The 24843-nt window shown below is 42.0% G+C and overlaps 1 protein-coding gene across 1 annotated transcript in view; it reads right to left on the reverse strand.

Annotated features, from left to right (window-relative positions):
• Positions 1-24843, reverse strand: part of CARD11 (caspase recruitment domain family member 11) — a 41486-nt gene that overhangs the window by 9133 nt on the left and 7510 nt on the right. Inside the window, exons 3-16 of the mRNA XM_015876974.2 lie at positions 12233-12445; positions 11491-11628; positions 10547-10872; positions 9144-9323; positions 7416-7568; positions 7195-7320; positions 6753-6950; positions 5993-6172; positions 4928-4982; positions 3710-3825; positions 2430-2533; positions 1799-1851; positions 928-1060; positions 263-464 (exon numbers count right to left, since the gene is read on the reverse strand). Coding sequence (XP_015732460.1) covers positions 263-464; positions 928-1060; positions 1799-1851; positions 2430-2533; positions 3710-3825; positions 4928-4982; positions 5993-6172; positions 6753-6950; positions 7195-7320; positions 7416-7568; positions 9144-9323; positions 10547-10872; positions 11491-11628; positions 12233-12445 — 2177 coding nt within the window. The remainder of the gene's footprint in view (positions 1-262; positions 465-927; positions 1061-1798; positions 1852-2429; positions 2534-3709; positions 3826-4927; positions 4983-5992; positions 6173-6752; positions 6951-7194; positions 7321-7415; positions 7569-9143; positions 9324-10546; positions 10873-11490; positions 11629-12232; positions 12446-24843) is intronic.

The following is a 24843-nucleotide window of genomic DNA, read 5'->3' on the forward strand; positions in this document are numbered from 1 at the left end:
ACTCAGCATTTAAAGAAAGCACCAGCTGCTCTCAGCTCTTCCATACAGTTACTCTGAAGTGCAAAGGTGTGTGTTGGACAACCAAAAATGCAAACACTGTTTTCCCATTATTTCATAGTCAATACCAGGTTTTCTTCTGCAAGAGTCATAGAGTTCTCCACTAACACAAGGTGAAAGAAGACACAAAAAGATGGTATTGTGGTGAGGATGCATGCATGGAGGTGCAGAGATCTGTAATGTGTATTGATTATTCTATGCTTACCAGCAGGAGTTGGTGCCCTTCCCGAAGACCTGCTTTTTCTGCAAGTGATCCTGACATGACAGAGCTAACAAAGCTCCCTCTGTCGTTACCTCCTATAAGAGTGATTTCTGAATTGAGAGTGTCCCCATTCAGTGTTATGCGCTGGATGGTATGGCAGGAATTCCTGATGCGCCCAACAGATGTGACAGAGGGACGAAAAGGTCTGCGTTGATGAAAGGATGTAAGAGTTACATGGTTATCTCACCTTTTAACTACCAATCCCAAGTTAAATGCATGTGTGATGAATGAGAGACACAGAAATAAACTTAATCTATCCAGCACTAGAACCAAAGGACTCTGAAAGAAATCCTTATTACTGAGTAAGTTCTGCAGGAGAGCAGCTGGATAGCCTCAAGTACTCTGACTGGATAACAAGACCACAGGGAGAAGTTTAAACCTCTGTCTGCTTTAAAGTTTTTGAAATTTTAAGATGTCTTTCACTGGATTACAGGATATGAAAGTAGTCCTAAATAATCTGCCATACAGCTATCAGCATAAAGAAGTAATGACTTGGTATTCCTGCCACCGAGTTATATCTTCAGTAATAGTTAAGTGGGGGGATGTCTCCTACAGTAGCCTTTCCCCTTAATTTGTGTCTATGGGAGGTAAAATGGCATCTCAAATACCTTTCCAGAGAGAACTTTCTAAATATGGAGTTGACATGCTCCAGGTCATAAGCATCCAGGCCTTCTGACTGATGGGAAGAGGAAGAAGAGTGCACTGAAGGAGCTCCATGTGAGTGCCTGTCATGACTGTCATCTGAAAAGCATAACAGAACAGAAGAAGAGTCCTAGATACAGTGGTAAAGATGGAAAAGATGAAAACAGAAGCTTGATTCTTCCTAGCCAAAACTGAGCAATGAAATTCCTGATGCAGAGGAATGACTTTCTACAGACCATTGCAAGGAATGCCAGCCTTGCTTACTAGACCTTACCTGACCCTACAGTACAGCTCGGGTTAGAAAGGATCTCTGGAGACTGTCTAATCAACCCCTCAGCTCAAAGCAGGATCATCCAGAGGACTCTGGTTCCCTCTGCATATGTCTGAAGATGGAGACTCCTCAACCTCTCTGAACAACTATGCTCCAGTGTTTGACTGTTCTTGCAGTAAAAAAAGCTTTATCTAACTTTTTAAATGGAATTGTTTGCACCCCTCTTTCCTTGTCCCCTTGCTGAGTAGAGCCACACTCTCCTCAGTGCTATCTTTATGCTTTCCCTTCTCAGTTTGATGCTTTCCTTATTTTTAAGGTTAGAGGTCTTCTTTTCAACCCTCAAACTGCACTCTTACCTATTGATTCAACCCAATTCTTTCACTTCTCCAGGAATAACTGTTTTCCTATTCTAACCACTGGTTTCTTTTTTGCTTTTTTTATAATGATTTAATGAATTTTCCTCAGACTGTGTGTCCTATTTTCTTTAGACTGAGCTGATCACTGGACAGTATCTGTAGCTGATGAACTCATCACATCTCACAGTTAAACTATCACAGTTTACTTACCATCTAGCTCCAAAGCATCAAATCCAAAGCTGTCATTGTCCTCTTCAACCACGCTGAAATTAAAAACAAAATGTGAGATAACAGAAGAGACAGTAAAAAGATGTTCATTTTCCCACTTTCAGCACTTTCATTAAAGCACACGGTTTGGTTGCAAAGCCGTTTAAATAGCAGCTTGTTGTCTTTTCCATCCACCATGATTCACAGGTCCCTTGTGAAGCTGATATTCCTCATAGATGGCTTCAGGTGAAGGGTGAATTTTTGCAGCTGGTCTGGGAAGAACCAGCTATTTTTACACTGTGCACAAGCGAGAAAATAACATAACTTCTCCTACATCTTGAACTACGATCTCCCTTTTTTCCCCCTAGAAACCAAGATCAGATGAACTGTGAAACCTGCAGCTTGGCACAAGGATAGCAATTATTTTGCATTATGTTCACAAATTTAATTTTCTGTGGGCTAATTATCAAGTTATAAACCACAGTGAACTTCAGGGCACTGTCTCAAGATAACCTGAATTTAATGCTCATTAGCTTAACAAAATAAGTCCACGTTCAGACCTTGCCAAGCCGGGGTGCTTTTTCTCCCCACTGGTAAGAGACATGGGGCACATTTCAGCAGCACAGCCACACACCTGCAGGGAGGAGCATCTTCTCTGCAGCGTCGGACAATGGAGTCGTTTCCTGGAGGCTCAGGAGTGGTAGACATGATGCTGTCATTGCGATTTCTCAGGGTTTGCTTTTAGAAAACAGCATGAAAAAGAAAGGACACCTGCATTAAATGTGCTATCACTTCTAACTCTCAGGAGCATTATCTTGCTAGCTTGCCTGTAGTGCTCTGCACTGAGAAGCACATCCCACAGTAAGAAAAATGGATTCTCTGCTCACAGATGTTCTCTACAAGAGCATTCGTGTTCATATGCTGAGTATTACAGCTCTATGTACAGAGTGCTTGATGGCACTGAACCTCATTCTATGACACACAGCTGGGTGATTTACTGAAGGATTCTAACTTCATCTGCAAAGTGTATGATGCACAGCTGACATGTAGGTGGAAGAGGATGAAAAGCAGAATGTGTACACATGTACATGTATTTACACAGATACATAGTAGGAATGAGGAAGTAAAACACATATCTCCATATATCCCATTTTTTATTCTAGTACATTGGAGTCTAAGCTGTAAATTGTACTGCAGAGAAGACATTTAAGTCATCAAAACATCCAACAGATATTCCAAAGAATATTCCTAAACCAGCTAAGCTTATTACAAGTGGCAGGGAACTCTTTCTTGGCTATTCTCAGCTATAATTTTAATTTCCTGGGGCAGCATTTTTCACAGCATTTTGGAAAGATGTTTTGTTCTAACACTCTGCAAGAGCATCCTCCCTTCATGCTTGTCCTGCTGTTTCAGTGCTCACATATGTATAGTGGGATATAGATATCTTGAGAGATCAGGGGGATACAGCAAGCAGGGAAGAAATAGTTTGGCTATGGTATGCAGGAACTTCCAGCTGTGACCTGCACCCCTCTTCTCACAGCCTGAAGAAGCTTAAGAGAACTCAAAATAATAAAACCAACAAGCAAAACCTGAACATTTTCTTGCATTACAAAGCAGCTTTTAAAGAAAATCCTGTCTTTCTAACCGTAAACACGAAATGACAAAAGGACACAGTGAGAGGTCATCAATATCAAAAATCTTTTCAAATAAACAAAGTCCAATCCTGTGATTTTGGAAATGGCTGCTAACACGGTTCTATGGATACACTGGCAAAACAATAGAGCTTCTGACAAGGGGCTCAGATCAGGTCACAGCCAGGTGGACAGTGAGGTGACAACAAGGGGCTGCAGAAGCTCTCAGCTACACCAGAAAAAGAAGATTATAGCAGGGAAGGGACATCTGATGGTTCCTTACAATTTTGCTGACTTCACAGCTGCTGATGGAGTTTCTGATGGAAACAGAATTAGAGGAACTATTGTCTGTGCGGCCATTGCTGGCATCAGCCCCATCTTCATCCTGTGTTCTGACTGCTGCGCTCACAGATGACAGAGAAAAATAGAGACACCGAAGAAAATAAGGTTAGATCACTTCCAATACAGAGTCTTTCACAGATTTCAACAAGGCTTACAATTATCTTTCCACTTCAGTTTGTGTCGCTTCCCATCCTGCACAGCACAGCGGCTGCGGGTGGCACTGGAGCCCTTTGCTGCTCACCCAGCTCCCCATCAACACAGTTCCTTCAGCCCTTTCCTCTTCTTTTTTTTGTTAGCCCCATGAATACCCCTTGACAAATTTGGAAGGCTGTTTTATTAAATTGTTACTTGTGTTCTATCCCCATCATCATTTGTTTTAAAAGAGCAATGCTCCCCAATAGGGACCACGCAGCTGCAGGCAGCCCCAGGAAACACGGCATGAATTTCCAGATGGACCCCCTCCCACCTTTAGCACCTCTAATTTGGACAAACGTTGCCATTAATTGATACTAAACATAAATACAGCATCGTGCAGCAGGAACGATGTTTACCTTCTTATTTTTGTACAACAGAGCACACAACAAATGGAGGAAGTGCTGCATAAGATGTTTTCTTGGAGAACATTGTTAGTTAAGTAAGAGGAATTAGGAGCAACTAATTTGGTAACTTGGCAGCTGGCTGGAGGGTGGGTCAGCCCTTCCTCCTGGCCATAGCAGTGCTTTAGATTTAAAATGAATTCCTTTTTGCTGAAGGACAAATAAACTCATTAGAGGATCACTAGAGTGGGGTTTCTCCGGCTCGAAGGATCTTTCCAACAGCAAAAAGAAAAGAGTAAAATGACTTTCTGCACAAGAATTACAATATAGACTTTACAACTTTGATGAGATAAAGGGAAGATTAAGCAAACAAAAAAGTTAGGCAAGTTATGGGATGTAATATTGTGTGTCTGTGGAGGTAACTTTGGATGGAGAGGTTGAACAGGTACAACATCCAACTGCTTCATATTATGACATTGTTTGCAGGGAGAAGAACTATTTTACTGACTTGAGCTTAGTTAAGAGTCTCCTGGGTCACAGTGTTTGTTAAAACAACTTAAAGAGACTGAACAAATGAGACAAAGCAACAGAAAAGGAGTAAGGACATAGGTGCTCTTTCTGACCTTGAAACTCTGATGTTCTGTTTGTGCTGACAGGGGATTTAGCTCTTGGATTTATCTAAAAAGACAAAAACAAACGCAGGATATTTACCACACGCTGTAAAACAGATATTTTCACCCCTTTTTTCACCATTGTGCTGCAAGATATTTGCCTTCATTTAAACAACAGGACTCCAAATTTTGAGGGTATTTAGGTATATAAATGCTGCTGCCATGAATGGGAACTAGCTATTTAACTATTTGTAAAGTCTGGCCCAAATGCTCTGCAATTTCCAAATTCTGCTGAGGGAACAAAGAGACAAAAGGTGAAGTGGGTACCTTGGGACTGGCTTCAGGCAGCTGTTAATACAACAGCCATCCTTTTGGAGCATGCAGTGTACAAAATGCAGCTCTACTGCCATAAGTAATAACAACAGTCAAAGCTCAAAAAGGTTACGAAGGGCAGGGAGAATTCAAATGCAGATGAGAGCGAAGCGAAGCTCAAAACTCCAAATGTTAGCTTGTATATATATATATATATATATATATATATATATTTACAACATGTGAATATAGCATCAGATAATAACAGCATGAATGCAGCTAGTTGGGAAAATCTTAGACCTAACACATGCTACCTCTTTTTCCTCTGTGAGAGGAAATTGCCATAATTTAATTCTAAATTAGACAGTTAATTTGACTCAAGTTCGTGTCCATTCTTTCTATTATTCCTTCCAGCTGATGCAAGCTTTTCCACCCATGCTTCAATTTCCACCTTCAGTTCCTTGTGCTTTAGACTTGGGCATTATGTCATTTTTTTCACTCCTGTTAAGGAGGCAATGAATCAATTTATTGACAGTGCTCTAAGAACGCAAATGAACAGCAGAAGCAAGGGGAAGAAAGGACAAAAAATGGTCAGCGAAACCTGATTACATCTGCTCCTCAAGGCATAAATCACCACAGGGCAAAAACTTACACAAATCCTATTTTTATAGTGAAGCATTTTCAGAAGTATAACCACAGTGTTTTATACCTCTTAGTTCTAATAGTCTCTGCACTGTACCACTCCAGCCCAATATTAAGACGAACCTGGATTCCCTTTAGATTCACTCTTCTCTTGAGTCGGGCTTGATCAGGCAAGAAGAATTTGTTGTCTTCTGGTGAGTCTTCTGATGTGGAGGAGTCATCTGCTTCCTGACCATTGGCTTTTGGGCTAGAAGTGCCAAAGGTCTGGGAGATAATAGTGATGGGTAGATTGCGTGGCAAACTCTGAAGATTAGAAGGAAAGACTTCTGAGAAGGGGTTTGGTACAGCTCCTTATGGCTCCCCTTAAGAGCAATCTGGCAGAACTTTCTGTGAGTTGAGAGCTTCAGAAGCTCATGCAGAACGTGGTCCAGTCCCAAATCAATAACTCACCACATCTGTTTTCTGTTCAGTCAAGCACATTCCTCAAAAGAATTCATGCTTTTCTACCCCAGTGCAAAAATTCATTCTTTTTGCATTTCTTTCCCTTCCAATTCAAATCAGGATGTGAAATGCCAGCCTTTGAGAACTATGCACATGACAGACAATGTGGTCCCCACTGTACCGAAGAAATTCTTGGAGCATTGACATTTAGTAGAAGGAATTAGGTTTTTTAGTTAATTCATGGAAGGAATAGAGTACCCTCTTCATTCCAAGTGGAAATATTTTATAGACAGAAGTCATAAAAAAGAGAATGCAAATGCATCTACCTCATCCCTGGGCAACCTGATCTAGTAACTGTGGAAGTTTGGTGGGGGGGGTTGGAACTTCATGATTCTTGAGGTCCCTTCCAACCCAAGTCATTCTATGATTCTATGACCCCTACCTGGTCATGACAATTATTGTCCTTAGAGAGACGTCGAAGTTTGCACTCCAGGTTAACAATGCAGGCTTCTTTCCGAACCATTTCAATCCGGAGTTCATCGTTTCTCTCCTCCAGCTCCCGAATCTGCTTCCTGTACTTATCTTTTTCAATCAGACAATGTGAATACTGTGTCTGAGCCTCATCACGAGAGCGGAACGCCTGCAGTGGACAGAAGAATCTGTTTTGCATTTGGGCCTTCTCCCGAAGGTTTTGTTTTTAATGCATTTGGAATAAGGACTGTGTATAATTACCCCAGCAAATGCAACTTTCAACAACTACCAGTTTCTTGTAGATGTTCATGTTTTAGGAGAGTTTTGGGTCCAATTACCCACAATTCCCTAAAGTGACACAGAAGAGATATAGGCTTTTGCCACAAATTTGCCCCACTTCAGTGGTTAGATACCTGGTCTCGCTCCTTCTCCACCTCTTCCAGCTGTATCATCACAGTGTTCATACGGTGCTTGTACATCTCACAGTCTTTTCCTAGTGTTGAACACTTCAACTCCAAATCTTCTTTCTCTTCAAGGTACTGAAAACAACAGCCTGTTAGCTACCACTGCTCTTAGAGGTCTTTTGGGTATTAGCCGGACATATCCTGCTTCTTTCCATCCTTTAATTTCTCACCTTGTCTCTCAAGTCCTCCACGTGACGAATCTCCTCTTGGAGATTAAAGATCTTGTTGACCAACTCATGACGGTCTTCCAGTGCCTCCTTACGGTCATGTTCCAAGATATCCAAAATGGCTTTGTCTGAATCTGGTAAACTCCGCTTGTCAGCCTGAGGAAACATGTTTGTAAGAGACAGGCCGGGGAAAGAAAAAAGAATACTGCAGGAAAAATAAAAACAAAGACAGTAACAAACAAGAGGAATAGAAAATGAACATGGTATTGCAATGGGAAAGTAGCAGAAGGAATGGACATTTGTTCATATTTTAAGATATTGTCAAAGAAGATGAATAAAGGCTGTCTTGCTGTCAGAACAGTCTGATGAAGGAACAGTTTTACTGTTTTATTGTACTGGCTATAATTTGATCCATTTTGGATGCATTCACAATTCTTCACTCCAAGCCCTGCATTCAAAATTCCTCTCTATTAATCAGCTCTCACTGAACACAAAATTCATCCTTTGCCAAAGAGCAGGGCCTAAGAAAACATTCCGAGACATTTTTAAAGCACGTATAGGCTTTGGAGGACTATGCTTAGAGAATATTAAACATGCCTGAAAGTAGTTTGTACCTCTGCTTCATTTTCTGTGGTGTCTAGCAATACTTTTTTCCTCTCAGTTTTAAAGTTATCAGGATTACCAGAGCAGGTTTCAATAAATAAATTGTCATTCACAATTAACCATAAATGGAAAACAAAAAAGGCACAAAATGCAAGCAAGCATCGTGCATATTTGTTTTTAAAATACCTAGACTAAGTTGGAGATTTCAGTGACATTTTGGCTACCTAATTAAGTAAATATTTCTAAAACAAACTGCCTTTTGTTTATTTACATTTCCTCTTAGGAGATTTTCAACCCTGTTTTAAGATATTTCTCGATCATTTCTCTATTTCCTTAGGTGCTGTAAGACCATGTCGGTTAATATGAGACAGCCTACATGGACCAGAACTCTGAGAACCTTCTGCACTACACACTTCTTCAACCTCTGAATTGGATTTATGTTAGAACTCTGAATTGCTGGGCACTGCTAGAGGCTAAAGCCATGTTCCAAAATGCATTCTATTGATAATTTTCTTTAAGTGTCATTTTAAAAGGCTTCAAGCCTTGCCCAGCAAAGTGCTGAGCACTCACACACATCTCAGTATTTGACTGTGCTCTTCACAGGGAGACACAGTGCTAAATTAGCTGCATATCATATATATTTTTTTCCCCATCTGTACAAAAAAGGGTTAGTTAAGATACTTGTGCACAGCAGTGTTCTGTGGGGCATTCCGGTAACTAGTGACAAACCAACAATTGAAACCTTTACTACCCCATGCTTCATATGGACCTTTTGGCACAGATGGGACAATAGCACAGAAGAAGTTACAGAGTTGCTACCAGAAACACCTAAGCTGGTTGTTTAACACAGCTTTGTAGTGACAGATTGGTACAAAGAACCACAGCAGGGTTTAAGCATGGAGCTGAATGCTCATTAAATTGTTGCACTCTGCACTAAGAAAGAGCTCATTTCTCAACAGCTTGACTTATTCTATTGGTAGAAGTCCTTCTCTGGGGGTATGTAAGTTAGCGTGGGAGGAAAGTGTGGGGATGCCTGGAGGCAAGGAGTGGTCAAAGCCTCCTGAACCCATTGCCTGGGTAAGTGGGAAAGGTGAGCTGAAGTAGCAAATCTTTTCAGTGTAGTGGCACCTGAATGATGGACTGTAACTCCTGGATTTTAGTTTTCATCATCTCATTTTCCCGCTCCAGCTCCAGCATCTGTTCCTTTTTGGGTCTGTTTTCAATATCATTTTTCAGTTTCAGTGACTGGTTCCTCTCCAGCTTGCATTCCTCTTCCACCTTGTTCAGGCGATGCTTCAGCTGGTCAATCTACAGCAGCCAGGGAGCAGTGAGAAGGAGAGACAGGGAAGGCAAGAAATCATTTCAAGCTCAGGTATTGACTGTTTTGAAAACACTCTCACCTTCAGGTGAAAACATACTGTCATAGGTGGAAAAAATAGCTTAAACTGTGAATGCTAACAAGCAGATAATTGGGTAGATATGCATGTGTGATAAATGCCCTGATCTGAACTTCTGAACTCTTAAGCAGAAGTTTACTACTTGCTAGCTATACCAGGTATGGGTCAGCTGTAAACTTTAATAACATCTGGACTAGAATTAAAAGCATCATCCTCTCAATTCTCCAATAAATAAAGAGATATGAGACAGATATACTGCTCATGAGGCTGACCACACATACTTCTGCACATAGGCTATTCCGATTGGGAAAACCAGGGACTTGTGGCTCTGGATTGAAAAGAGAGGTCCCCAAGAAGGGGCTACAGAACAAAGGGAGCCTGGAAAGAAAGGGGTGATGATGCTGACTGTGGAAAAGGTCTGAAAGCGGTGGAGTAAACTGGAGATCAGAGTGATGCATAGATATGAATACCAGGGGACAGTCAGGGATCTTGGCCAGTAACATTGACTGGTGACCATAAGCAGGACAAAGCAACACAAACTGCCAACCACCCTGCACCACCTCCCTGCAGCATAGGGATGTTGGGGCTCAGAAAAGGCAGAACTGAGGTGAGGGAGCAATAAACAACTGTGAAAAATCAAAGTGCTGTAAAATGTCTAATCTCATCGGTTCTAAAATAAACCTCAGCATCCAGATCCACTGTGGGTAGCTGTTTACTCTGCCTCACCTGTGACATACCCATAAGCATAAATTTCATGGCACTTGAAGTAATTCTTTCTGTCTTTTAAGTGGTCCCAAGATACTTCAGTGCTTGTTGCAAGGCTTTTTTGAAGAAAACACTGTAATGTAAACCTGAATAACTGCCATGGTATATATTGTTGTGCCTGAAGAGCTAAAATTACGATTTCAGCAAACAATGTATGTTATGTTCTGCTTATCTTGTACAAGTATGTAAATTATCTGTCACTGATACACATCGCTGCAGTAGGAATTTCAGTACCTTGATGCCTCTAATCATCTGAGCAAGCAAAGCAAATGAGCTCTATACCCCTCTGCTGTCAGCGGAAGACTTACTTTGCCCCTGGCATCCTCCATTGCTGGTCCTGATTATAGAAACCCAGAGCATCTCTCTTACCTCAAGCTGCAGGTCTCGGCTCCTCATCACAGCCATGCTCTTCTCGTCGCTCAGCTGGGCATATCTCATGGCCAGATTGTAGTTCTCATCCTTCACCTTGACCAGCTCATCATTGTAGTTGTTCCTTTCCTCCTTCATCTTGTTGTATCTCTCCTGGAAGGTCATCAGCTCTATCTTGTTCAGTTTTAGTTGCTTTCTCTCATCCTCCAACTGGCGAGACTTAGCCAAGAGGTCATAGCGCTGCATATCTTTTGTCTTGACTTGCTGCTGAAGCTTAATGATCTCATTCATCAGGAAATGGGTAAGGCCTTCATGTCCCTCCTCCACTGAAAATGTTTGAACAGCTTATCAGCTTCTTACAATGTAACCTAACGCTATGTAGGATCAGCAGAACTCAATATGAAACAAATGTCCCAGATTATGCACGTGAGGAATATGCACAAACACACACACACACACATTCATACATCTAACTGGCAACAGGACAAATATTACACAGCACACTATTATCAGAATTACAGCATACAAGTGTACATGTCATTTAGATACTATAAGAAGCCTCAACATTTGTCTTATTTCTTTAGCTGAGCTCACAGGCCTGTGGAAATAGCACAAATTTTGTAAAATGAATGTGTACGTGTACAATTAATCTGAATCCTTCAAATGTACTGTGCATGTGTCAGCTATCAATGTAAATTACATCTGCTGAGACCTCTTGTAGTGGCTTTCATTCCATCTGAAGTTCTTCAGCCCCATTCAGACAACTGGGATGTTCCCTTTCTTTAGACTTCCCCTATTGCTCCTTCCTTGTGCACTGAAGGGGACTGAAGAACTGCAAGATTCTAGTAACAGACCAGATTTCATTTGCAGTTCTTACCTGAAACACAAAACCAGTCTTCAAGATACTCCTTATTTCAACAGGCTTTAGAACTGATCCTACTCACCGACAATAGTGGAAAACCTCCGTGTGGGCTCCTTCCCTGTCACCAGTTTGTAGAGTTCAGGGTAGTAAAACTCCAAGCTCTCCAAGAAAACCACATAGCCCCTCTGGCCTTTGGTGTGAAGAATGTCCAGCAGCCGCCCTAAATACAACACAGAGAGAACAGAGAGGTGACAATAACAGCACTGTGAGAAGCGTAAGTATTGTATCCATGAAGTCAGACTTGTCTTGGGTTTGCCTCTGCCACAGCAACGTGCTGCGGAAAATATGGCTGGCTGAGCTCAGCTGAACTCAAGAGGTAACGCCATGTATTCCTTATGCTTGTGCAGATCATTACCCTAAAGGTGTGCAGGAAAATCATCCTCGGGAGCAGAAATTCCAAGACACCTCCCCCAGGAGCACTGAGGTGCTGGGATGGCAGACCCCGCAGTGACAAACCACAAAGCACCACAAGGCAGCAAACTTGCTCTTGGAATGGCAGTGGCTGCTGCTGATGCAAACTGAAACGTCTGCCACGGTTGTGATGGGAATACAAACCACATGAGCTCCAGCCTGCACAGCACTGGCAAGAGTCATTATTATCAAAATATCAGCAGAAGACTCCACCCCTTTTCATTAAACCTCCTGTAAATGGGATATAGGGCTTCCATTTTATAACCTGTAACTTGGTATGGGTTCCCTCTAGGCTCAGCGAAATAATGCAGTTGAGACAGGGATACAGATGCAGCCATTCATAAAATAATTACCTGCTCGGTTAATTTTGGAGGGCAGCATAAGGGAGTTAAGCACCTCATCTTCATCTTGCTCATCGATTACTTTGCACTGCCGCAGGTACGGGGTCAGCTTGGCTGGATTGATGTACCGGCTCAGCATGTGCCGGTTGCACTCAACATTCTCCCACAAAGCTTCCTCCTCATCTTTCAGTGTCTCCAGGCAGTCATCCATCTCTGGCTCTCCTCCTTAAGAGGGGAAACAATTGGCAAATGAGCATCAAACAGGGAGGTCTATATCCTGTTACTTTTTTTTTTTTGGTGCTTCCATCTCACATTGGATGAGCTTAAAATCACTTCTAATGCTGAGTTTGCCCTATATTGAAACTGCTTGAACTGAAGTGCAGCCTGTTCACAGCTCATCTGGAAAGTGTCAGTTCAGAGAAGTGCTATCTTGAGCCTCTGAACTATTGCATATTGCTCGCAAGTGATGAATCTGTAGCTCTGCAAAGCCCACAAAGGTCTCTTCAAGTCAGAGAGTTCCTCTCCAGAACAGAAGCAACAGCAGAGAACATGGTGCAATGCAAGGAAGGATATGAATGCACAGAACCCAGAGCAGAGACAAATAGTTACTGCAGACACCTAATTATGCCATTCTTACCTCCTCCGTTCCTCTCAGATGCACTGATTGGAATTGCAATTTTCCCACATAAACGTGATGAGCCAACTCATGTAAATGAACCTCAGGAAGAGTTAATATTCAGGTGAGTCGTTCTGCGTCTGCCCTTTGTTGCTGTGTATGGACTGATTGATGCGGGGGTGAATGCAGGCACCTGTGAGCTCAGAGCTGGCCCTTTCTGCACGGTGTCACTAGAGTCTGAAAACATTCTTGACTCATAAAAAGTTATCACACGGCCTCTCAGTGCTTGCTCAGCAATTTCCTGCCAGCTCCTAATTTGTAACCACCTCATTAGAGAAGGTTACAAGGCAGGCAATGAGGTGAAAAACCTCGTACTAAAGTTAAGTCAATAGTAGAGAAGCTGTAAAAATCTTTCCCTCTTAAATTTGTGATAAATGTCAAGCTCTGGAAACAAGTCTTAGTTTTGCATTCTTGCTTTTCTAAGCTCTCTTAACATGGGCAGCATGCAATAGTTCAGCTTCTATTCCAAGAGTTCTCTTAGCCCACCAGAGGCCATGGTACAAAACAACGTGCTGCTCCCAGGCCATAAGAGAATGGAGCTGTGCTTTATGAGGCTTTGCTGGTAATCAGTAACTAAAGAGCTCACAAGCAAGGCCTCATTTTTCTAGGACCAGAAGAGCTCTCTCCAATGTTTTATAATTTCCTCAGCTTCTAACTGTAGGAACTGCAGAGCGTGCTGCATTACACTGGACAGAACCAGCTATTATAGCCAGGGGCTATTAACTCCTCATTCTGGAAAGTAAAAATGCAAGTGCTAATCTGCTGGATAATGTGTCTGTTACTTTTCTATCACAATTGGATGCAGAGCTGTCCTACAAAAATCCTTTCTTTGCTTAGCGCTTCTAAAGGCCATTACTATAGCGTCCAAATTTCCAGGCTGGGCTTCAGTATCTCCAAGAAAATGGAAAGGGTTCCTCATATCATGGATGAGTAAAGGAGAACTGCCCATTTTGTTCTCTCCTGCACTCCAGAATTCTTGTCTTTAGCATTTCATACCCAAGGAACCACTTACTCAGCATTTGCACCACTGACTGTACACCAACAGCTGCTCTGCGGCTGCTCCAGAGGAACGACGAGCTGAACTGCACAGTGCAGTCTGGAATCACAAATTTAACATGTGTTGCACAACCAGAAAAGCTGAACTTCTGGGAGAAGACAGCAGAACACAAAGTCCTGCAGTATTTTAGTCACCACAAAGCCACAGCTATCTCAACTAAACAATGGTTTCTTGCAGGCCCTTTGGTTGGGGAGGTGTCCCACTCAGCTCCCAGGTGCACCTCAGCAGCACTTGCCGGACTTTTATAACTTGCAAAATATCCAACAGCCTGCTGCACCGAACCAGAACTCATTGCACTCTGTGTCAGCAGTTCCCTTAGGACATTAGTAAGGGATTTAAACAATACAAGGAAAAGTTCACTCATCAGCATAATTCTCAACGTGAATACGTTTCTTACATGATATGAAAAATACCTTTTAACAAATAATCATTCATATATGGGCACAAGAGATTTTTGCTGTAATTCTTGTGTTGTGGTTCCTTGCTCAGACTGAGTACAAACCTCAGGTAACCCTTCTGTCTTTGGCAGCTTTTCCAAAGACAGCAGAAACCAATGGGTGATATTAAAACAGCACCCTTCATAGGAACCATATCGTCCTTAGATTTAGTAAATAATGTAACACTGAAAAAGAAATAAAATACTTGTGCACGGGTCAAGGTGTTATTCTGCATGTGCAAAACCAGGTGTGACGAGTCAAACCCAGTGGGACCCCACTAAAGGATCGCATGGGGGGATTCCATTTTAAAAGGAGCTTTTCACAGTAGTGCATCTGTTCTGCAGGTTTTGGAAGGACCTGCTCCCTGCTTCCTTGCTGGGATGACCCTGCACAAAAGTTGTTCTCACTTATAAGATAAAAAGGCAGACATAAAATGCTTTCAGCTGTGTAATCAGCTATTTCATCTGCTCGCTGCTATCCTTACCTCGTTTCTGACTCCAGCACCTCTTGAGCTGTAACCTAACACATTCACAAGTTGTGATATGTCAGAAAGACTGCATTGTCCATTACAAACCACAGGTGTGAAGTCACAGACTTGGGCTGACTTCAGCAGGCATTAGCCAAAAAGAAATAAGAATTGCCACAGCAGTTAAAAAAATTGCTCTCCTGCTGCTCCTTTCAGTAGTTAGTACACAGCGTAGCTTTTAACCACAGGAGATCTTCATCCAGTAATAAACTCAGCCAGTCCCATCCATTTCAAAGGCCTCTATAGATGCAGACAAATAAAGAGAATCCCTTTTTACACTGAATGAAACACTCTATTCCCTTCATCTCCTTCAATCTCTCAGGTACTATCCTTCTTGTGGCCATTAAACACAGATGAATTTTCTTCCACGTTTGCTATTTTCCTTCTGTTTTCCAACCAAACCGTTTCCCTTGCCATTAAAGCAGTTCTCTGCTCTCACTCCAGCTCCATACTTTCATATGTCGGCGACACTCTTCACCGATCAAGGGAATAAAGCCTCCAGGCTTCAGAACCAGGGCTTCTGTAAAGTCCTCTCCATCAAAGCTGATATGAGGCTTCATTTTTGTGATTAATTTCACATTGGTGTAGAAATTAACCCTTCAGTTGCTTCATTATTTGCATCCCTTACAAACAGAAAAGGATTAAGTGTCAATCAGCACACTTAAAAGCAAATATAAAGATGGAAAGAAGTCTTTTGAAACTCTACGTTTTGAGGGTATTTGCATTTCATCCTTTATCTGTGCATATCTCCAGACTTCATGGGTACACCCTTTATTCCTCAACTTTGTCCAGCATCTCAGATGACAACATATAACAACAGGGAGATTTTCTCAGCAGCTGCTTGTACGGATAGATGTAGAATTGCAGTATTGAAGAACCACAAAACCACAAAGGGATTTAGAGCTATTTTTAATTTTAGAGGAAAGCCACAGTTTTAAGTGCGATGAGAAACTTCTATCCCTTTGCTTAAGGAGACAGGAGAGCTCTGTTTCCACTACTGCCTCACTGAATCACTCAATACCAGCTGCTTTCAATTACACTGGCTGCAGCACTGTATGTTCTGCAGTACTGAAAACCACTTTTCAAAGGCTTAAACATTGATTAAGATGACAATTTGCTCACCTTCAATTGCAAGGTGTTCACCAGAGAAGTGCCTAAAGCTGAACCCCCAATTGAGAGGAGACAAATTCTTAACCTGTCTTTGATTCAAAATATAAAGCGCATGCCCATGTGGTAGGACTCATTCATCAGAGACTGCAGAGCACCTGGAACCACTGAGATGGAAAGATTCAGAAAGGCATTTATTATTAACCTGGTTTTATTACTTCAGGTTTTGTTGGCCCAAGAACACTTTCTGAAGCCAGCAGCACTGTTTAACAGGCTGGGTTGTATTTATCTTTCAGGTCACAAACATGGAAAGAACTACTTTGTATATATCAGAGCTTCTTCTTTGTATAAAATATTCATCCAGCCTACTGAATGCTACAGCCCCAATGAAACATAAAAGAAAAATACTGAATAAGTATATCAAAGAAGAAGAACACTGAAGTAGGAGAAGAGCAGGAAACTTCAAACTCAAAGCAGGAACACTGTAGCACAAATATTTTCTGTCCACTCCCACTGAGTCAATCCTTCTGTTTCATGCAACACACAAATCCACTTGAAATCACTCAAAGCTGCAGTGAGGTAAACCTGGACCTCCCCGGTGAAGCCAGATGACAGCCACAGTCATAAACACGACTCTCATTTTCTAAATAGCAGAGAGAACCAAACTCCCAACTTTGTCAAAGGGCTCTGAAGGCACATTCATCTTGCTTTTACAAACATAAGAGGGAAAGAAAATTCCCCTGATTTTCATAATTATTATCTCAAGAACAACCAAGCGAGAGGAAAAGAAATGAAGAATCCTGTCATGTTACTCTTTCAGTATCTCTGCTCTATGAAAAAGAATGAAAGCAACAGAATAAATCAGAGATTTGTCCCTAATCACTATTCCTCCCCTTGCAGAAACAGCCAGAGGAATTAATACTACAGGAACTCTCTTTAATTACGTCTTCCTTTCCCTTTAGTTACTCTACTAAGAACGGATCCATTTAACACTATCTCAGCAAAAAAGAAATGTGCACAGATAAAGCAAGGATCAATTGTAGGCGTTGTTAATGCAGTACACCCAGTGGTTTGCTTATTATCCTCTAAACCAGAAAACACCATGTGCAACAAAGACAAGCTAGTTTCTCAGAATTGCAGGATAATATTGCTTAATACCTTAATAATACTTGCTTTGAATTCCACACTTGCTGCATGTAGCCTTTGTCTGCTTTGGCAACTGCACACGAAACACTATAATGTACCCATCAGTTTCTGAAGGAAAAAACTGCACACTAAGAATGCCATTCTGAGAAACAAATTATTGTTATGAAAGATCTTAATCAGTCTAAAAATACTTATTAGGATCCTGTAGTGACCTGTGATTCATAAAAGGCAGAGATCTGTGCTTTACAGCTTTGCTCTCCATCTGGTGAAAATATCGAAAGTCGACATCCTTTTCAGGTCTGCCAGTTCAGAACTTGGGAGCTCTTACCATGTTATCACACAGGAAGGAAATGACTAATTTTGTCTCAATAGCAAACTGAAAGCAGATTGAGTTACTCTGAACATGCAAGATCCAATCAGATTGGTTGTAAAGCATGTATTACCAATAATAAACAAAGAAAATGGAAAAATCCTCCTCTACAAATAACTGAAAGAAATGTAGCAATGATGTTTTGACAACTCTACCATTTTTGTGTGTGTCACTGTTTTCTACACACATGAAAGATGTTTCTGGCTCCCTCAGCACCGTGCCCACTAAACACCACCAACATAAGGGTGAACTTAAGAGCAGAGACAGAGGTTGGAGCCATCTTACCAACCAGCACTGGGACCCGGGTTAATTTATAAACTGAGTTCCTCTCCGGTGAATGGTAAAGAAATGAGTCTGTTCAGAATTACATCCCACCATTCTGAACTTCTACCTCAGAATCCCATGTAAAGTTTGGTTGCCAACCAGTTCTTGATTGGGTTACCTCTATGATCACCCAAGAGATTTGTCCTTTCAGATGCCTACTATCAGACTACTCTTTTCTTCTCTATTGTTTGTGAATCTGACATTCAGTTTGCAGAAACTGTTAATGCCAGCATTAGTTAGTGATTATGTTAGTGATGGTAAATGAGAAATGAAACATGCAAGCAATGAGAAATGGTGCAAAAATATTTGAGGAGAAAGACAAGATTTAGTGTTGAAAGAATTGTGAGAAAAAGGGAAATGGAAATACAGAGAGGGAGCGGGATAAAGAAAGTCAAAGAAAGGGGAAATCAACAGAATGAAAGTGAAGAACAGAAGTGAGTCCAAGATGAGAATGGGAAAAGCCTTAGTAAAGGCAAAGAGAAGGAATGCGGGGTGCAGAGCAAACCCTAAAGGGTAATTAGGGGAGGCCCTGTCACCAATCCGGAGACATGAGGAATTAGTGCTAGTTCAGGGCATGCAAATCAAGAAAACAGCACAACAATTTGCATAAATAATTTACCACAAGGATTTAGTGCACCTATTTAAAAGGATTTGCAAAGCAGCAGCAGAGAGCTGAAAGCCCGACATTTAGTAAAAGCTTTCATCTACATATTCTCCATTCCGTTATGCGTGATGATAAGGACAGCAGAAATCACTGGGCTAACGCAGTACAAATATGTTTGTATGTCTGGCCTTTCTTTCTTGAGTGCAGCATTAACTACTGACAGGAGCGTTTCCTTTCAACTAATGTGTGCTAAAAGCAAAGATCTAAAAAAGAAGCTGTCATCCTCAGGCTGCGAAGGGCTCGTGAGAACACTGGCCCAAGAAATGCTTCTGAATTTATTACGGGGTCTCAGGTTAATTCTTCTTCTTTGAGATTAACTCATCCTGTTTTTACAACTGCTAATGAGATCTTCAGTAGTTGAGGAGAAGGCACAACTGGGGGCAAGCAGGTAGGAGGGTGTGATTAGGGGAGGGTGTGATTAGGAGCCTTCCTGCCATTGGATCTGGATTTAAAAATCAAGTTAGCCAAACATTCAGATGGATTGGATGATTGCAGGTTAGGTCACAGTAAATATGTGCTCACTTGGCAATAAGCAGCACGTCCTTTGGTTCAAAGGGTCAGAGTTTGTAAGCAATTTGTATAGACTGAGCTACATGAGAACTCAGTAGGTCAGTGATTCGTTAGCTGATACAAACACATGAAACTCACATAACCCTACCAAAACAGCCTGGTTCTCATTAGTGCTATTAACACTTCCATTAATACAACTAGTTGCACTAAACAGGAAAAGAGAAGCTTGAAAAATCTGAAGGACAAACAAATGCAAAGCTGTCATAAGCACTTAGAAAGATCAACTTTACAAGGCTACTCCAAGCACTAGAAAAATAACCCACTTGCCAACTGTACTGTATTATAACAGCAGCATATGTTCACTAGGGTAAGAACGTGGATGACTTAACTATCTCAAGTGCACTATGCAAAAGAGCAGCAGCTCTACATATAGCTCTGTGAAGACTTCCAACCTTCTTTAGCTCTTAGCTGCTTACTACCTATACTTTGCAACTGTTTGAAGCACAGAACAAATGCAAAGAACAGACTGCTCTCTTGCATGTGCTATTTCTCTGCCTGAAGAAGCAAGCCAGCAGAGCACGAAGATGCAAAAGCAAACTGGGTGCCATTTGGCAAGAAAAAAGTATACAATAGATCAAATCAGTGAAGCTGAGGAAGGACAGAACCACAGTGGGAATCAGAAGGAGCTCACTATTTTGAAATCAAAATTCTCACTTTTGCATGAAAATGGTCACATGTCATTTATAAATAGATTTTTCCCACTTATGCTTTCTGGTCACCTCTTCTCTGTGTCCCCTCCTTTCTTGCACTGCTGTAGTGGGACTGTATCACACAGCACCGGAAACATACACCCACCACCCTCCCTCTCAAACTTGCTGTCTATATATAGCAGACAGAACTGTGCTGGGGGCTGCCTGACTTCCCTTTTCTTCTGAACAGAAGCTGTGGGCAACTTTCAGCTCTGACAAACACTGTGGAGGGAAGTCTTAAAGGAAGCGCTGCCCTGAGAGAGCTGCATGCCTGGCTGCAGCAGGAGCTGCAGGACGCTGTGCTGGCTCTTGCTTCCCACATCACTGTCTTTGGGCTCAGCTCTGCACGGTGGAGAAGCCACCCTGTAAGCACTGGCTTCTCTGCGACCTTGGCTTGCTGCCCTGGGGAAGAGACCACACCAAACACATGGCAATTCTGTGACATTTCCTACTGTCAACACGTTCCAAGGAAGGATTAAGTATCTTCTGTTGCTTTATCAATAACTGAGTCCACTGCTCTGATGTTGTAGAATAGAATACTGTGAACCTTTGGTGTGGAAAACTGATCCCAAAAACTTCACTTCCCATAGGAAGACACTAAACTCTGCAGGATGACAGTGACCTGAACCCCAACCCTTACAAGAAGAGGCGCCTCAATACCACCTGTGGTAAAGCATCACACAGTCAGTGAAAGCTTTTGTCCGTTCCAATTTTCCCAATTTATGCCTTGAAGCAAAACAATTCCTCACGTGCTATCTGAATTAACAGTACCTGGTAGCTTAAAGCATCTCAAGCAAACAACACTAAGCAGAAAAGCATTTGCTTTAAATGCGGTGCTGTCTGTAAGCAGCAAGGTTACATGCAGTATGAGCAGTAGTGAATGGTTCTGCTTCCTCAGGGTTGATTTCCCTTATTTCTCATTCCTACTCAAGGGCAAAACTTGTAATTAGGGTCAGATTTGCAAAGAGCGGAGGTGGAATTTAGGCATTAAAATAAATGGTCAGGTTTTTGCACGGCTTGCTTCAGCGTGGGATAGATTGTTGTTATGAGGCACAGAGCTGCTGAGTGCTGAGCCCTCCTAAAAATCAGGTCTTTCTTCCATGTCTAAATTGATGCTGAGCTCTTTCAGAAACCTCTTAATTGCAGCATTCTTTCAATGCAAAGCATTTGAAAAACAAAACGCCCTTAAATCTTTGTGAGGTGTGAACTCGTACCTATGAAACCACACTCTGTCGCACCTATAAATCTGCTAACAACAGTGTTCAGGTGGTTCTGGTACCCAGTGCTGTGCAAACACTCCAGCAGTACCTGTCCCACACAGAGCAGGGCTGATGCTGTGGCAGTGCTCACTCATGCTAATTCCAACACCTTTAAATCCATGAAATATTTTGCTAGTTAACAGATGACAGCAAATACCGCTGCAGATGGATCAATTATTTCCTACGTTTTGTCTCCAGCTGCAATTGAGATTTTAAGAATTAGCTGAAATTTTAAGCTCTGATCCCTCTGGAACAAAATAAAGGATTTTTTTTTCTGCATGACTAGAAGTATTTATTCTAGTAGGAAAAAAAAATAAAACTATTTCTCCTATGTTTGAAAATTAATACAGGGTAGAAACTATATGAGCTTTTAGATTGGACTCTCCTATCGTTATTTGCTCTATTTATCTTTTTTTCCCCAAAGCTGCCACGTTCAGCCTTGCAGACTCTATACTGCTGACTCAGCTGACTGAGCCAAAACTCATAAAAATCTATTTTTAAAAGGTCCAATGGTTTTATTTTCTAATCATAAATATGAAATTTAATTAGCATCTCATTGCTAACGAAGCCAGTGCGGAAGATGAGAGAGAGGAACCAGGCACAGTGATGGAACCTCAACCGTAACCCAAAACAATTGCAGTGCAGCAGCCAGTTTAACTCCTGCTTCTCTCCACTCAGGTTACAGCTCTTTTAGGAGCTGTCTGCTCTGCTCACAGGTTTTCCTCTTCGACGATAAGGCCTTTCTGTCTTCTATGGCAGAAATTACTCTAGCATGATATAGCGCAATATAAAATCAAAACCAACAACAGGTAAGGCTCACTCTGGATTAGAAACAGAAGCGAGGTTGTCATAAAATAAACAGGTCAATAAGTGTTTCAAATCCTCTACAAGCAAGACACTCATCACCTGAGTTCTCCAGGGCACTGCAAACATCAGAAAGATTAACGGAACTGTTTTAAAGGAAGCACATGGAGGATTTTAAAAGCCCCTTTAAAGCAAGAAAGTTGCCTTTTCACTGTTAGCATTCCTAGATGGACTGTTCTGTCCACCAGCATTGATGCTGCTGTTGTCAGGGGACATCCTTCTGACTGAGTGCTGCACCTTTGGCATCTTCTCACTGGAGCTGGTAAAGGACAAGAACTCGAGAAGTGTCTTTGCCCATAATGCCCTATGACAGCAATGTTTCCATGGACAGGCTTACTTGAGGGGAAGGAAATGGGAGAGAGGGGTTCTTCTGCTCCTGCTCTGCAGGCATCCTGGTGCAGCAGCACACAAAGCAAATGGTCACAGAAGAGAGGATGCGGGGAGAAGTGGGCGAGCACCGTGGGAGAGCTCTGAGAGGGCTGAGGAACAGCAGGAACCACAAAACTTTCTCTGTGTTCTCACAGTGCACTCACACTGCAATCATTCTCAGCAAATCAGTGTGGGAGGAAGTGTTTGCAGGACATGTCCTGAGTGACAGCAATCATTAATGATATCTGGATTGCTAGTAAAGCTTCTGGAGTGGCTGTGCTTGCCCTTGGTTGCTGTCAATGACATTGTCCTGCAGGGTAAAAAAGGATTTATTAAAGCACTGCTCACGGTTGCTTTTGGGAGGACCACTGTTTAATTCTGTGTTCCCTTGAAAGCTGAAAACACCCAAGAATGCAGTTGCTGCATTGTAACAACTGGCTGCTTTGCAGCGTGACAAATCCAGCAGCTCTTCTTTGTTATCAGTAATGGGAAGCAGAGGTTATATATCAAGCAGAGTTCAATATTGTGAGGCAAGAGCGACTCGGGGCCTGGGAAGCTTTCTCAGACGTTCTTCCTAATTTTCTCTTGAGGAACACACAGTGCTTTACAAGTTCCCTTCAGGTTCTAGGGCCACCCCCAGTGAGCAGAGCAGAGTTTTCAGAACATGGTAAAGATTGGTGTTCAGAGCAGCTAAACGACACTCATGTGTCTACAGGGCTGATAATGAGTGCACAGACTGCAGCTTCTGTGAGCAGCCGTCCTGCTGGACCTCAGGTATCAGCCTCCCTCTGACCAGCAGGGCTCTGAGCAGGAGCCACAGACTACTTATGTTCCAATGAAAAGCAGCAAGAAATCTCTTAAAGAACAGTTCATTTCCAAGACCCTGCATTCACCTTGCTCCTTGCACATAACAGGAAAAGCTTTGGCTCTCAGAAAGTACAAATATGGAAGGAGAAGCATATACCTTATTTTGATATCTTGACCACTTCCCTCCCCTAAACTTAACTCTTTCTATCCCAGTAACTCTGCCAGCTCAGAACTGAGGAAGATGCAACTAGGAGGACTAATGTACCAGGGCTACCAAAGGCAAAGGGGGATGTGCAGGTATTCACTGAGTGGAAGTGACTAATAATCGGCTTTTGTTGCCTTCTATTGGCAATAAATAAGTTAGGTGCTTTGAAAACAACCTTCTGTAAACCCCCCTCTTGATTCTTTTCTGCAGCACAGTTGCACTGAGTTCCCTAAGGCAGAGAGCTGCATTACAGCACCTGTTTGAGGACACACCGACATGGCTGCTGACAGCAGTGGGAAACAGGGCACACATAAGTGCAAAACAGTACCAGTTGTAGGAAAACATATCAGAGACTCCTGTATAACAAAACATTCCAAGCTAAGTTTAAGTACCAGAAAGTTTTCATACGAGCAAACAAACCTTCTGCCTTTTCTTTCACCCCCTAGTTCTCCATTACTAACTTGCTTTCTTAGATCTGTGTGCTACAGGAAACTTGCTTTCCTACTTCACCACTGTTTCCAGCCTCAGAGTAGTGCAATATGATGTAGTCATGCAAGACTACATCACAGCAGCATTAATTATTAGCTACAAGGAAAGTAAAAACAAGTTACAAAGAAAGTCTTAAGTTGTTGAATTGCAATTTCCAGCACTCAGATTTTCGGGGGTCTTTTGAAATATATTAGAAAATAACTGAAATATATTTAAAATAATAGTAAAATTGACAAAACAGACCAATTTACCTACATCCTGTTTTCAAAAGTGATAACAACGTAGAAGAGCCTACGCTCCCATTAACGGGCATGATATTAAGGATCCACATCTAACAACGTGGGCCAAGAGAGCACAAGAGGCAGTGCAAGAGCAGCCACAGGCAGCCAAAGCAGGACTTCAGTGTGTTTGCTGCTGGACGCATAACCATGATTTATGCCTGACTGTGCTTTAATTACACAACTGCACAAATCTGCATCGTTCTGCATTGCAGAAAACTCTAAAACATCTCAGAGCTTGTCCTGAAATTGATAGCCTTCAAAATGAGTGTTCAAATCCTGATCATTTCTGCCTTGAAGCCAGCGTTTTCCAATTGCTCTTTGTAGGTGGCAAAGTTCAACCCTTCCTGACGGTGTGTTCCCATAGAGCTCCTGTAGTACCTGCAGAGCCAGGCAGAGCTCCACCAGGCACACAGCCCTGGCTGCTCAGCCCTTCAAGTGACAGCATTATTGTCAACAGCATTCAGTGCAGCAGAACTGATGCTGTTGCTCTCACTATGGATACATGCAAGTCACAAAAACACCTTACTGTATTGTAACGCTCCATTAGCAAATGCCCGAGAAGTATCATTTTTCCTTCAAACTGCAAAATTTCAGATTAAAAAGAAACTGATTCAGTGTTTCCAGCCTCACAGGAAATGTAATACTCCTTCACTTCTTATTTTTAATTTTCTAAAAGCCAAAGCAGAAGAAAACCACGCTCTTTTCTGACCTAAGATGCAAGTTTTGTTTCATTCTGCGCTTAAAGCTTTCACAGCATGGATTGCAAAAACTAGAGAATGAAAG

The sequence above is a fragment of the Coturnix japonica genome, chromosome 14 (assembly GCF_001577835.2).
Source record: "Coturnix japonica isolate 7356 chromosome 14, Coturnix japonica 2.1, whole genome shotgun sequence".
NCBI classification, from domain to species: Eukaryota; Metazoa; Chordata; class Aves; order Galliformes; family Phasianidae; genus Coturnix; species Coturnix japonica.